The sequence below is a fragment of the Amphibalanus amphitrite genome, unplaced genomic scaffold (assembly GCF_019059575.1).
Source record: "Amphibalanus amphitrite isolate SeventyFive unplaced genomic scaffold, NRLGWU_Aamphi_draft 000488F_arrow, whole genome shotgun sequence".
In the NCBI taxonomy this organism is placed as follows: Eukaryota; Metazoa; Arthropoda; class Thecostraca; order Balanomorpha; family Balanidae; genus Amphibalanus; species Amphibalanus amphitrite.
In genome coordinates, this window is record NW_024881982.1 from 311,745 (window position 1) to 325,555 (window position 13,811).

General features: G+C 54.3%; 1 protein-coding gene across 3 annotated transcripts in view; it reads right to left on the reverse strand.

Moving 5' to 3' along the window:
• Positions 1 to 851: 851 nt before the first annotated feature.
• The window catches only part of LOC122392496 (galectin-9-like), a 31,363-nt gene continuing 18,403 nt past the window's right edge, over positions 852 to 13,811 (reverse strand). For 2 of the 3 annotated variants that reach the window (XM_043387408.1, XM_043387410.1), the window contains 8 exons: positions 13,168 to 13,256; positions 5,590 to 5,689; positions 4,347 to 4,451; positions 3,837 to 4,031; positions 3,344 to 3,426; positions 2,855 to 2,933; positions 2,372 to 2,481; positions 852 to 2,234 (listed from right to left, as the gene is read on the reverse strand). In XM_043387408.1, coding sequence (XP_043243343.1) covers positions 2,066 to 2,234; positions 2,372 to 2,481; positions 2,855 to 2,933; positions 3,344 to 3,426; positions 3,837 to 4,031; positions 4,347 to 4,451; positions 5,590 to 5,689; positions 13,168 to 13,256 — 930 coding nt within the window. In that variant the 3' untranslated portion in view covers positions 852 to 2,065. The remainder of the gene's footprint in view (positions 2,235 to 2,371; positions 2,482 to 2,854; positions 2,934 to 3,343; positions 3,427 to 3,836; positions 4,032 to 4,346; positions 4,452 to 5,589; positions 5,690 to 13,167; positions 13,257 to 13,811) is intronic. The other variant, XM_043387409.1, reaches the window with a different exon arrangement.

Sequence of the window (13,811 nt, forward strand, 5' to 3'; positions counted from 1 at the left end):
CCCAGTCTGGCCCCAGTCTGCGGCCCGGAGCGGTGTCCTCGCCAATACCTATTCTGTGGCCCGGAGCAGTGTCCCCGCCAATACCTAGTCTGTGGCCCGGATCGGTGTCAGCCAGTCCCCGCCAGTCTCCAGTCTGTGGCCCGGAGCGGTGTCCTGGCCAGTCCCCAGTCTGTGGCCCGGAGCGGTGTCCTGGCCAGTCCCCAGTCTGTGGCCCGGAGCGGTGTCAGCCAGTCCCCAGTCTGGCCCCAGCCTGTGGCCCGGAGCGGTGTCCTGGCCAGCTCCCAGTCTTTGGCCCGGAGCGGTGTCAGCCAGTCCCCAGTCTGGCCCCAGTCTGTGGCCCGGAGCGGTGTCCTGGCCAGTCCCCAGTCTATGGCCCGGAGCGGTGTCAGCCAGTCCCCAGTCTGTGGCCCGGATCGGTGTCAGCCAGTCCCCGCCAGTCTCCAGTCTGTGGCCCGGAGCGGTGTGCTGGCCAGTCCCCAGTCTGGCCCCAGTCTGTGGCCCGGAGCGGTGTCAGCCAGTCCCCAGTCTGTGGCCCAGAGCGGTGTCCTCTCCAATACCCAGTCTGTGGCCCGGAGCGGTGTCCTCGCTAATACCCAGTCTGTGGCCCGGAGCGGTGCCAGTCTCGGCGCGGTGACCGGGTCAGTGTGTGCCGTACGGCTGCCACCGATCGACTTAGCCCCGGCACGGAGACACACGCGGTCACCCGGTGCTCTGACGGCGTCCTTCGCTCGCAGTCCGCACACCGCCGGCGGCCGGACCTTGGTGCCGCGCTGCCGGCGGGCACTGGGTGCGAGTGGCCACCGCCACTGCGCGATGGACAGGATGACCGCCACGAGTTCAATATGCAGCCGTTAAAATGTAGGTTACCGTATATATTTATAAACAGCCGTCCCAGAACCCAATGCCGCAGTGCAACCATGTCAATACGTGCCCACTGTTACAGACTGATGCCGGAACACTGCGAGTTGTCGCAGGACATCTAAGGACCCGTCCGCCTCTGTCTTTATTCGTGTTAAGGCCATCTGAGCTGCGCTAACGCCAGGCACGTGGGCTATGTGTCGGCCACGCGAGGCGAGGGTAGCCGTCTCAGTGAGGCCATCAGTCGGACGGACGTCGAACGACCACAGCGCTGCATGCCAGCTACGCACAGATACAGGTCTACGTTTGATTGAGAGGCAGCACCCGGGGTAGTCTGTCCGTGACCCCCCCCCCCCCCCACACACACACACACAGACGCGCGTGCACGCACACCTGTTTCCCAAACAACGAGCGAGGTTCACAATACACGACCTCCGCGGCTTTCCTCGCCGCTTACACACCCCGGTAACCACCGACACGCACATGGCGCCTTATTGCTTCTCTGCGGGTACCGTCGGACAGCGCCGGACCAAGGCACGGGACACTGGAGCAGGCACCATGGCTCGGACGTACCGCGGGGACACAGCGCGCTCAGCCTCTATGAACACATAGTCAGCAGTAAAACCGTAATAATCCCCGGGGTAAAACAATATTAAGTCGATTACACAGTAATTAAGTGCTCCACGATTAATGAATCCGGCACCATACAGGCATGTCCAAGGCTGGCAGCGGCACCGACAGGCGTGGGTGTCTGTTCGTCTGTGCTGCCCTATCAGTGCCACCGATTAAGCGTATATCACCTAGCCTCTCGAGCACCATGTCACGCCGCTCAAGCCGATAATCAACTCGTTACACAGTGATTACATCGTACTACAGCTTCCTAACTTCGTATAATAAATATAATTCGGTTCCAAAGGAATGCTTAGAAATGGCGCTAATTACAACTGGCACCTGTTATTGCCTTTTTCGCTCCAATAAGAGCGATACTGCCGGTTGAAGGACTGCTGGTGATTGTCATGGGATTCTAACAGCGCAAGAAGAAGGGAAACATCAATATGGAGTGTCTTAGCGGCTCTTTGAACCCTATCACCGGCTGCTCTTTGTGAATTACGTATAGGGACTTCAAGCTACCGGTATCTGTCAAGCCTCGCCGACCTCAGGCTGCCAGTAGATGGGCCGGCCAGGTCTCCCGGCGCCCACAGCGTGCCTAGAACTGGATGAGATCCTTCGAGTTGGGCTGGAAGAACACCGACTCGATGACGACATCTCCTCGCACGTCGATGGCGTCCAGGGAAGCCTTGGAGAGCCGGTGCGGGTACTTGACGAGGAGAGCGCCGTCGACGAGCACCTCCCAGGAGCCGGGCCGGCACACGAACCTGGCGGAATAGGGGACTGTCACTGGTCACAGAGGAGGACAGAGACAGAGAGACAGACAGGGAGCAGTAACGGTGCGCCGTCGACGAGCACCTCCCGCGACCTCACCTGAGCCGGACCGGACGTCCCCCGACCTCACCTGAGCTGGAACGGACGCCCCGCACGGAACGGGAACCCCTCCGGCCGCTGCTCGCGACCCCAGCCGGCAGCCTTCGTGTTCAGCACCATGATGTCGAAGTTGTTGTTCACCTGCAATCGGGTGGGGAGGGGGAGGGGGCAGTGTGAGGCGGGACTCTACTGAATACTGTCCTACGAATACGGGGAGGGACGGTGAGAGGCTGGACTGGACTGACCCTGGGAGACAGTGGAGTGTCGGACTGAACACTCGACCGAACACTGATTGAGAAGACAGTTGGGAGGCTGTCCCCTGGGAACCTGAAGACACAAACTGTCCTCTGAAGGTCTGAGTACGGAGATACTGACCTCTGAGGACCGGCTTAGAGCAGGAATACTGTCCTCTGAGGGTCTGAGGAGGACAGAGATACTGACCCCTGAGGACCTCAGATCCTGTCCTCTGAGGACCGAGGACATATTCATTATTCATGAAGGCGGCGGCCCTCACCTGGAACCGGGGGTTGAAGTGGAGAATCACCTCCGGCTCCGGATACAGCTGACTGCCGTGACGCAGGTCCACGAAAAACCTGGACGAGAGAGAAAGGGAAACGATAAAAACGAAACATTACTGATAAGGTAGGAAAACGTGCTGAATGCTGATGTGGGAAGCTCGCGACAAGTTAATATAATAAAAAAATCTGAGTCGAGATGCGATTATGTTAAAAACTAGGAGTCATCAGTCAGGGCATATTTTGAAGAACGGCAGAACCGATAAGTTAAACTGGATAAAAACATGAAATTAATAAGCCACAGATTTGTTGCCAACTATGGAACCGAGATGCGATGCCTACCAAGATGGAAAACTGCGCAGCTGAGACACGGTTTATGTGATGCTGTCTCGTGTCAGCCCGGTAGTTAGCGATACAGAAACAACCCAACCATTTCACCACGATCATCCTGAGTCTGACGACGAGCCATGCCCCCGGCACCGACTCACGAGAAGGGCAGCATCTTGACGCGTCCGGTGAGCCGAATCTCGCCGCCGTCCTGGATCGGCTCCGGCAGTCGGCACGGGAACTCCTGTGGAAATGTCGCGGCTCGGTGACGGACGCTGCCGCGGGGCAGATACTGCCGGTCTGTCACACAGCGGCGGGAGTCGCGGGGTATTGGGAGGAGCGACAGACTACAGGGCACAGTCACACTATGTTCTGGTGGTGCTCAGGTCTCTGCTGGCCGGTGCCACCCCACCAGCTGAGTCTGCAGGTACCCACCAGCTGAGTCTGTACTCTACAGGTACCCACCGGGTGTGTCTGTACTCTGCAGGTACCCACCGGGTGTGTCTGTACTCTGCAGGTACCCACCAGCTGAGTCTGTACTCTGCAGGTACCCACCGGCTGAGTCTGCAGGTACCCACCGGGTTTGTCTGGAGGTACCCACCGGCTGAGTCTGTGTTCTGCAGGTACCCACCGGCTGAGTCTGTAGGTACCCACCGGCTGAGTCTGCAGGTAGCCGCCGCCGTCCGCGGCCAGGGCGAGCGCCGGCGCCGGCCGCGGCGGGTACACACGCACGTCGTCGGCGTACCCGACCGCCTCTAGCTCCATGGTGCCCGTGCAGTGCAGCGTGCTGGCGCGGGAGGGCGGCGAGCGAGCCCGGAACGTGGCAAAGTGGCGCCCGTCCACCGCCAGCTGCCAAAACACGGGGGGGGGGGGGGAGGTCGAGTTAGTGCCGGTGGTGACACATGGTACCCGACAGTCGGTCAGTAACAGTGGTGACACGGGGCACAGTCGGTCAGTAACAGTGGTGACAGAGGTGGCAGCCCGGTCACAGTTGACTGAAGGACACAGTCTGTTACCGATAAAATACTTAAATGTTCGGTGGATAGGCCCATTGACGGGAAAACAGATCACTTGGGTATATCCTCGCAAAAAAAAATCCTCGGAAACTCGCTTTTCACAGTAAGCTGTTAAAACGAGGAGTGTCCAGAATAAGACGCAACTGACCCGGTACGTTTCGTCGACGCAGAAGATGGTGAGTTCGAACGGCCGGCCGGGTGTGAACGGCATGGCTGGCTGGCCACAGATCTCCTCCGTGCCCCAGGCACCCGACTGGGGGCGGGCGGGGGGGGGGGGTGAACGACATGTCTCCTCCGTCCCCCACCTACCCGACTGCAAGATTACCCCGACTGTAGAGGGAGGGAGAGTAAATGGTACCGACTGTAGAAGGGGGGGGGGGTGAACGACAGATCTTCTCCCGTGCCCCAGCTACCCGACTGTAGGCGGGGAGGGGGGGGGGGCGACATGTCTCCTCCGTCCCCCAGGTACCAGACTGGGGGAGGGGAGGGGAGTGAATGGTACATATCTGACTGGGGGAGGAGGGGGGGGGAGGGTGAACGACATGTGTCCCCCGAACCCCTGGTACCCGACTGTCGGAGGGGAGGGGGGGGGGGGGTGAACGACATGTGTCCCCGAACCCCTGGTACCCGACTGTCGGAGGGGGAGGTGTGAATGGTGCCTGGCTGCGCAGGCGCGCGGGAACCGGGGGGGGACAGTGGGGGCAGCTTGCCCCCCCCCCTCCAACTCTGGGGCCGTGGGGGCGGTGCCCCCACAACTTTGAGACGGAATACTGCACTTTTTGGAAATATTTTCTTTTTTGTTGAAAAAGCCAAGGGATGTAAAATAAGTGGCCTAACAACGGAGAGAATACTAGATTTGGGGGTATCCTAGGTTGATCTCTATGATGGTGTGCCCCCAGTCTGAAAGTAGTTCCCGCGCCCCTGCCTGACTGCGCGAAGGAGGGATGAATGAGACAGACTGGGAAGGGGGGAATGGGTCAGACTGAAGGTGAAGGGGAGATGTGTAAATAATGTGATAGAGACTGCAGAATGTAGGTGGAGTTGTGGGGAGGAATGACAACTGATTACGGCCAATCCTTGATTACCTATCCTTCCCCATTAAAACGTTTCCTTTTCGACAAAGCATTCTAACGTCCATCAAATTCTGTAACTAAACCAATATGACGCACTGATATAATTGTATTATTTGTCTAGTGCGATACGGCCTTGTGAAGAGAGACTGGAGCCCCTACTCTATTCACTGCTGGTAATGTGTGTCAGAGGTCTCCGGGTCTGAGCTGTCCTGCCGGGCCCAGATGGGGGGCCGAAATGTCCGAGATACAGCGCTACTTTACAGCGTCTCACCAGTCACAAACAGCCCACGGTCCGAGACGGCGCTAGCCGGGCCTCACCAGTCGCGAGTTGCGCACCACATGACCGAGGTCATGTCGAGCGTCCACGTGCAGCGCGATGTCGTCTCCGATGCCTCCGTTCAGCAGCTCCACCTTCCATCTATCGGGCCGGAGGGGGACCACAGAATCAACACACAAGGTCGCCAGCGAGCCGGTCAGGTCAGTCCGAACCCGTCTACCGACTGCTGGGGTGAGAGTGAGGGAATGGGCGAGTGAGTGAGGGGGAGGGAGAGGGAGGGAGGAGAGAGAGAGAGAGAGAGAGAGAAAGAGAGAGAGAGAGAGAGAGAGAGAGAGAGAGAGAGAGAGAGAGAGAGAGAGAGAGAGAGAGAGAGAGAGAGAGACGGGAGAGAGCGAGAGAAACAGACAGGCCGGCGGAGGATTTCACAGTTCAACAGAATATTACGCGATATGCTTCACTGATCATTCACCAAACAGGCGTGGATACTAAATGCAAACATGTGGACGTGCGCGCTGTAAAGCATGACGCGTCAGACGTTCAGAACAGAGGTCACCTCCGATTCTCGGTGGACGTGACCGCACTATCTGCGTGACGCAGCCGCTCGTGCAGCAGAGGCAGGAGTGACTCGTAACGCGCTAACTCGTTACAGACCATGATCGAGACGCCCATGGATGGCGCTAACATCTGCCGCGCAGTGCACAGTTCCGGGTTCGCAGCTATGGTCTTTTTTTAGCCCTTTCAGATGTCGAATTCAAGTGTCAAATGCTGCAATGACCAGAATGACGATGATGACTATTGAAGTTAAATAGCCGTATCGGAAGGAATGACCTTGCAGTTAACGGATGTTATTATTTGTGAGCTAAGACAGATAGACGGTTTCGCCTCAGCCATCAGCAAAACAATTACGGAATCAAATAAGAGAAGAGTAATTGCAGGATTTCCTAATTGCGTACGCGGCATTATCTGCCAACCTTGTGGATATATAGTCTCTTATCCGATCTTTTCCTATCTAAGTATCTACCGCCACTAACAAAAATTACCGTATGTAAATCGGTCAAGTGGTTGCTGAGATATAGGTAAGACTCGCAAAAGCGTCCGCACGGCCGGCCGGCCGGCCGTGCGGGGCCGGCCGTGTAAATTTAGTGCCTTGGTCATGCTGATGTTCCAGACCCCCCCCCCCGTCGGCGACGCCCCTGACAATATAGTTTTGAGTTGAGATAGCCAAAATGGGGTCCCTGGCTTGCACTTACCGGCTTGAGCATTCACAACATCGAGAAATGCTTCAAATCGAAAATATCTCATTTTAAAGCTGCAGCACTTTGGATTCAAAGGGGCTAATGCCTAATGCATTAGAATGCCCCCTCTGAATGTGTGACGTCAGCGCAGTTTAAATTAGAGGTGGCAAAATGTGGACCCGAGGACCCGGTCCAAAGAACCAGTCTGGACCCATATGGGTTCAGACCGGTTCCTGAAAATTTTCTGACGGGTCCAACCGGGTCTTACCATAAACCATACATCTTGCGCACTGCGCATGATTGCAAAATATGAAGTGATGGAAAGAAAACATTTGCTCATGTATGCTCCTTTCCACACTGTAGCTCATATGGCAGATCCAGCGTTTATGTGTAATTGAATCCGTCAATCAAAGTTTTGAAATGCTATTTACTCGTTAGTCTGAATTATCTTAATTCATTTTTCTTTCATTATTAATACATCAAGTTTCCTGTTCGTCCGTTTTATTCCGTCCTGATTCGTCCTGATCCAGTGTCAATCCGTCCCTAAAATTCCCAGACAAAAATGTACAATTTCATATACACAATCCCGAGGTGCTATTCTGTCAGGCGCTTCCGCCAGACAGTCGATAATGAAATTCAAACTCGCCGAGCTGTAACATCCTCCCCCCGGTAAAATCAAACTGATTTTGCTCATTTTCGGCAAGTTTTCGTCTCTCCGAATCTATAGTAGGACAGTTTGTAGATGACGCAGTTGAGCAGCGTCCGAGAGCCGCCAGAGTCGACGTGGAACTCGCCGCGCTCCGTGAAAAAGTCGTTTTCCTTGATGTCCTGCGGGTGTTCTCCCTTGGCGATACGCCCCATCCAGAGAAACTTGTTGATGTCGTCGCCCGAGTAGCGGATCATTCCGCTGAAGATCACCAGCACGTAGTCCACGTCGAGTGCCGTCATTATCTGGTAGCCGGCACTCTCGTTGGACGACATGACCTTGCCTACCAGCGCGATGTGGCTGTTGTTCCACGTGTTGTCGTCCACCAGCGTGGTGCGATTGGCCATGCCCGCTATCTGATAGCCGTAGTCCCACAGGGACATGACGCGGGCGTCCTCGGGCATGTTCTGCCACAGCCAGTAGTAGCCCTCGCAGAAATTGTCCAGGATGTTCCTCTCTCCGCCGCTGTAGGAGGCCAGCACGATGCTGGAGCTGCTGTAGGCGTCGCTGGTGAGCCAGGTGCAGTGGACGGCGAACATCATCAGTATCGTTATGACGGCCACCAGGCTGAGTGTTTGCACGTTCATGCCCAGTCCGTCGGACTCGGCCGCCTGCCGCTGGTGGTGCATCTTGCGCAGCTTTCCGGCCTCCGGTGCACGCTCAGAAACGCCGTGCTCCAGGTATTGTTGCATGGCTTGCTCATGTTCAGATCGTCGCCCGGAACGGTCCAGAGACATCTCGCATCGCTCCTGACACTTACGAGCCAATCCTTCATTTGATGGAACGTCGTCAAAGTCCGCTTTGGTGTGCCAGCGCACCTCGTATCTTCCGTTCGCGTTACGTGAGCAGGTCTGTTCAAAGTGCCGAACTGCTGCGCTCTCGTCAGCTCGCTTCTCTTCTACTTTCGATGGAAACGATGGAGGTTCTATTCCGATGGATTCCAGCGTCCACAGCCGCTCCCTGTCTTCTTTGGGTGTCCCAGCGTGTAGAAACATCACGCTTTGGTCAGGAGCTGTCCCATCGGTGGTTGCTCGTCCTCCCAGCACCCAACCGAATATTGTCTCCCAGGCGACTGGACCATCCTCTCCAGTTGTCACAGGACCATTCACGATATCCTGATAGTAATCCATGCCGATTAGGACGTCGATATCATCGGAGTGCCATTCAGCCGGAGAATCGGCAAGGACTAGGTCTTTCAGAGGTTTGTACCCTTCCAGGTCGACCGGCGCCTCATTGAGTGGGCCGCAGATGCGGTCGATTTCTGAGACGGTCAGGTTCACATATTTCATGGGGTCGCGTGTGTTCATCAGGGTGATGTTGACCGACCTCATACGCTTCTGTGCCATGCGATTTCCACCGAATGTTGATATTGTTTTTTGCTGCGTACCGCGCTGTTCACACTTCAGCTCCTGAGAGAGACCGGTCGATATGAATGATTGGTTGGATCCGGTGTCCAGGAGGACTCTGATATTCTTGTTGCCGGCGGGTCCAACAGCCACCGCCCGAGCTGTTTGAAACAGAACCCTCTTTTTCTCCACGACCTGTGACTGCGCCGCAATGATCGACTCTGCAGGCTGTTCTTCGGCACACAACATAATGTGATGTCTTTTACCACAGCTCTCACACCGCTTCTCGTCGTTGCATGTCCGTGCGATGTGCGATGGGCCCAAACAGTTGAAACAGGCCCCAGCGGCGAGAAGCCGTCGCCGACGCTCATCCACAGATAGCGTTTCGGTCTTCTTGCATTGCACGGTTTCGTGTCCTAAGAGACAGAAGGCACACTTCGGCGTTTTCTTGGTCATGACCTGAAGTGCAGCGGCGGATGAATTCACCGGTACCAGCGTCGCTTGGGAGGGGACCCTCCAGCTGCGCTTCTGACTGGCACCCTTTTCTGTCATGCGCATGCTGTGAAGGGTCTGCCCGCTGGCTGTCAAGAATTGTTCGGCGGCACATGAGATTTCCTCTAACGTACCGTGGCCGTTCCGTTTCAAGAAGAGCTCTAGTTCTTTTGGGCACGCCGAGAGGAACTGTTCAATGAGCGTCAGCTGTCTGAGACCATCCAGCGAAGCCCGAATTTCGCTCAGCGACATCCACTTCTCCAGGTAGGTAGTCAGGCGAGTGATGTACTGGCCCGGCGTCTCGTCTGGTTCTGGAGGAGATTCACGTAGTCGCTTGCGGAAGCCTTCGGCAGTTAAGCCAAATCGTTTCAGTAATGCCTCTTTGAGTACGTCGTAATCATCTGCTTCTTCTGCGCTCAATCGATGATACACTTCTAGGGCTTTTCCAGTTAGAAGTGCACTGAGGGATACCGCCCAGTCATCTCGGTCCCAATCACTCCCCTGTGCTATTCTTTCAAACCGGGTTAGATATATGTCTATATCTTCATTTTCTTCGTATGGAGGGAGTTTCGGCAACTTCCTGGAAGTTACAGGCTGGTTCACTTTGGAGCTATTACTTAGACGAAGCTTTTCGAGTTCGAACTGTCTTTCTTTCTCCCTTTCCTCACGTTCTCGTTCTTTTTCTCTTTCTTCACTGTCCTTCTCTCTCACGAGTCTTCTTTCTTCCCGTTCCTGGTCCTTTTCATACTGCTTTGCTGCGAATTCTAAGGCTTCCAGTCCAGATAGACCATGTTTTGCAGCTAGTTCTATGTAGCGATCCATTTTCTATCACAGTGTCCTGTCACGGTCACCAAATTATATGGCAGATCCAGCGTTTATGTGTAATTGAATCCGTCAATCAAAGTTTTGAAATGCTATTTACTCGTTAGTCTGAATTATCTTAATTCATTTTTCTTTCATTATTAATACATCAAGTTTCCTGTTCGTCCGTTTTATTCCGTCCTGATTCGTCCTGATCCAGTGTCAATCCGTCCCTAAAATTCCCAGACAAAAATGTACAATTTCATATACACAATCCCGAGGTGCTATTCTGTCAGGCGCTTCCGCCAGACAGTCGATAATGAAATTCAAACTCGCCGAGCTGTAACAGCTCATAAGTATTCCCAGTGGGAAAAGGGCAGTTTTACATGATGCAACTAATTATTTCTACAAATGTTTTGTATTAATTGACTTTTGGGTAACGGGTCCAACTGGTTCCGATTCCAACTTAGACCGGGTCCGACTGGTTCCAGAAATGTTCAGCCGGGTCTGGTTCGAGTCTGGTTCCCAACATTTTCACGTTTTGCCACCTCTAGTTTAAATCTTTTACTAAAACGTTTGGTAGCACGCGGTGGTATACGCTGCTTTGCGCGCAACAAGTGCCGCACTTTCAGCTGCCGAACTATTGCTTTCAAATAAAGTCGCTAGGAACAGCGGAGATCCCAAAAAGTAAACAAAAGTAAAAGTCTAAGAACTTCAGAAAACCGATGAATATTTATCGGTGAAATTTGGTAAATATTCGTTTTTGCTCTTTCTGAACCGAGCGACATCACGTTCGTCGTTCATGCCAATTCATTAACTTTTCTGAAGGTGGGAGGGTCCCTTTAACCCTAGAACGCCTAGGGGGGGGGGGTTGTATCAACCCCCCCCTGAGGTTTTTTCGAAGTGCACGCTAAACGGCTTGTCGTAGCGGGCTGAAATTTTCAATACCCTCTGGGGCAACCTTTGCGCATCTTTTGCCGAAAAAAAATTGATCGGGTCATGTCAGGTCACGGAGTTATGACGTCATAAGAGGTACAGCCTCCGGCCGACAGTTACCAAACGTGTGCGCCGAATCCCTAGGTTTTCTGCCGGTGATACCCACATTGTTTGATGGATCATGATGAAACTTCCCATGCATGTTGGGGCAAGCATTGGCTATCGTGTGGTGCAAGAAAATTGACCGGGTCAGGTCAGGTCACGGAGCTATGACGTCACAAGAGGAACAGCGTCCGGTACTATTTTTGAAAAGCGCCCGAACCACTATTTTGCTAATTCTTGTCACCTCAATGGGAATATGCAGCAATATTAGCTTCTATAGGGAGCAAATGGACCTCCCAAATCCAAAAATACAATCAGATTTCAAAAATTTAAATTTTGATTTTTCGAATTTCTGCCGCCGACTGTGACCTTGCCGACTTCCGGCGCTCCCAACGCGCCATTTTTAGAGCTAGGGAAACGAAATACATACCAAACGATAGAGAATTGATCAAGGAACACGATAGTGAAGGTTTCAAGTCGATATCTCCTACCGTTTTGCCGCAATCGCCGCGGAAAGTTGAAAAAGTTTGATTTTTTCGGAAAATTTGACCTTTGACCGGTCATAAGTAGGTCAAATGTTGACCTAGGACCAAAAAATATACCACCAATCGCGAGATCTCGTTGAGAGCAATCCGTTGGTTTTTTCCGCTAAGCTCTACGACCTTCCGTTTCGAAACGCCAGGGGGGGTCGTAACAACCCCCCCCCCTGGTCGTTCGTGTTATGAGAAATGGCCTGGTCGTGCGAGGGTTAAGATCAGCAACCATGGGTGAAGATAAGCAATTCGGTTCAGCTTCGTGACTTCACCGTAATAAAGCAATGGGGGAAAGGTGCTGACCCATCCCACTTTGAGCAAACGTACCAAAGCCAAGATATATTTTCAGAATCACGTTATCTCCACCAGCTGCAAAGGGCATTCGACAGGGTGCACCTGATGAGCAATGATTGCTCGAAAGGTCATGTCGAGTCATAAAAGGTCACAAGCGACGGTCCGACCACAATGTTTACCTAATAGACGCACATCCTAGAGTGAGCAAAATCCTTCAGATATGGTCAGCTGAGCAATAGTACGAATCAGACATACAGGTTGACATCACCCGGATTAGGTCATAACTTTGACCTTAGGTCAAATTTTCAGGTTCACCATTAAAGTCAAATAATGCTCATTCGACGCGTTTATAGGTACGAGGGAGACACGATGTTTGTGCGATCGATGGATCGTACGAGCATTGTGTGTGTGTGTGTGTGTGGGGGGGGGCTTTTGCAGTTGAATCATTGTTTCACCAAAACGTCAATTCTGTAGGTGTTTGCCCTGTGTATTGTACAGGTTAAACCGTTTAAAAAAGGGTTAACTATGAGGTCATGCAAAAAAGCACATTCAGCGGAGCTATCGAATACGCACTACATAGTTCGTGACGCTGTAGTTAAATTTGACCTTGGATGAGCTCCAGTGACCTCATAATCAGCCTTAGCAAAAAAAAAAAATGTTTTCTTCTTTTGGATGTAGATCGATATGCAGAAAGTCCAAATGAGCAGAAGCCACCATATCACCATATCGGAGCTCCTTTGACGTGAAGAAGAACGTAACGCCATTCCATAACCGATATGGAATTATGTTTGTTACGAGACACGCCGTTATCATTTCAGTACAATTTCCGGCCTGTAGCTAGGCGGTCGCTGGGGCACCCGGCCGATCCTGCCCGCCCGTCCCGCCTACACCCGCCCGTCCCGCCTACACCCTCCCGTCCCGCCTACATCCGCCCGTCCCGCCTACACCCGCCCGTCCCGCCTACACCCGCCCGTCCCGCCTACATCCGCCCGTCCCGCCTACACCCGCCCGTCCCGCCTACCTGCGTGGTCCCTCATGGGGCACCCGCCCGTTCGGCCTACCCTGAGAGGTCGCTCCGACACCCTCCCCCCCCCCCGCCTACCCTCGCCCGTTCGGCCTACCTGAACGGTCACTCCGCCATCCGCCCTCCCCCTCCTTCCCCCGTCCGGCTCACCTGAACGGTCGCTCCGGCACCCGTCCCCGAACCGTGATGCATTTGAGGCTGGACAGCTTCCACGGCAGACACTCGTGGTACGGCATCGCCTGAAACACACAATCAAAATTATCAACACCAATCGCTGCACCGTTTAATTGTGTCTAGGCATATGTATCGATAAACTGAGCATACGTTGCATTTGTCAGCGCATCGCGCCGTCCGACTGCTGATACCCACATACCGGCAAGACGTCCACGGCTGCTGACTTATCAGCCGCGGTGCGGACGCTCCCAACGGACGAGGCCTTGCACGGAGCTATTGATTCAGCAAAGGAACGTCCCGGACCAGTACAAGTGAGAAGGAAGTGGGACTGTCTGCAGACGCCGAGCACTGAGCTGTGCTCAGGAACGGGACTGAAGGCGGCAAACTGCGCAGTGTGAATCACCGCGGGCCCGGCAGTCGGAACCATCCCGGCGGCCAGCGGCCCATGCCAGTACCATAAACACATTGTGCAATTAGCACCCACCGGCGGACGGGCCGGTCGGGAATCCCCGCAAGTGTCCCGCTCCGTCCCGCCCCGCCCCGTCCCGTCCGCCCTGCGCCGCGCCGTCTCGGCCGGCGGCGGCCCGCTCTCACCTGCATGGTCCTGCCGTGCCGGTCCC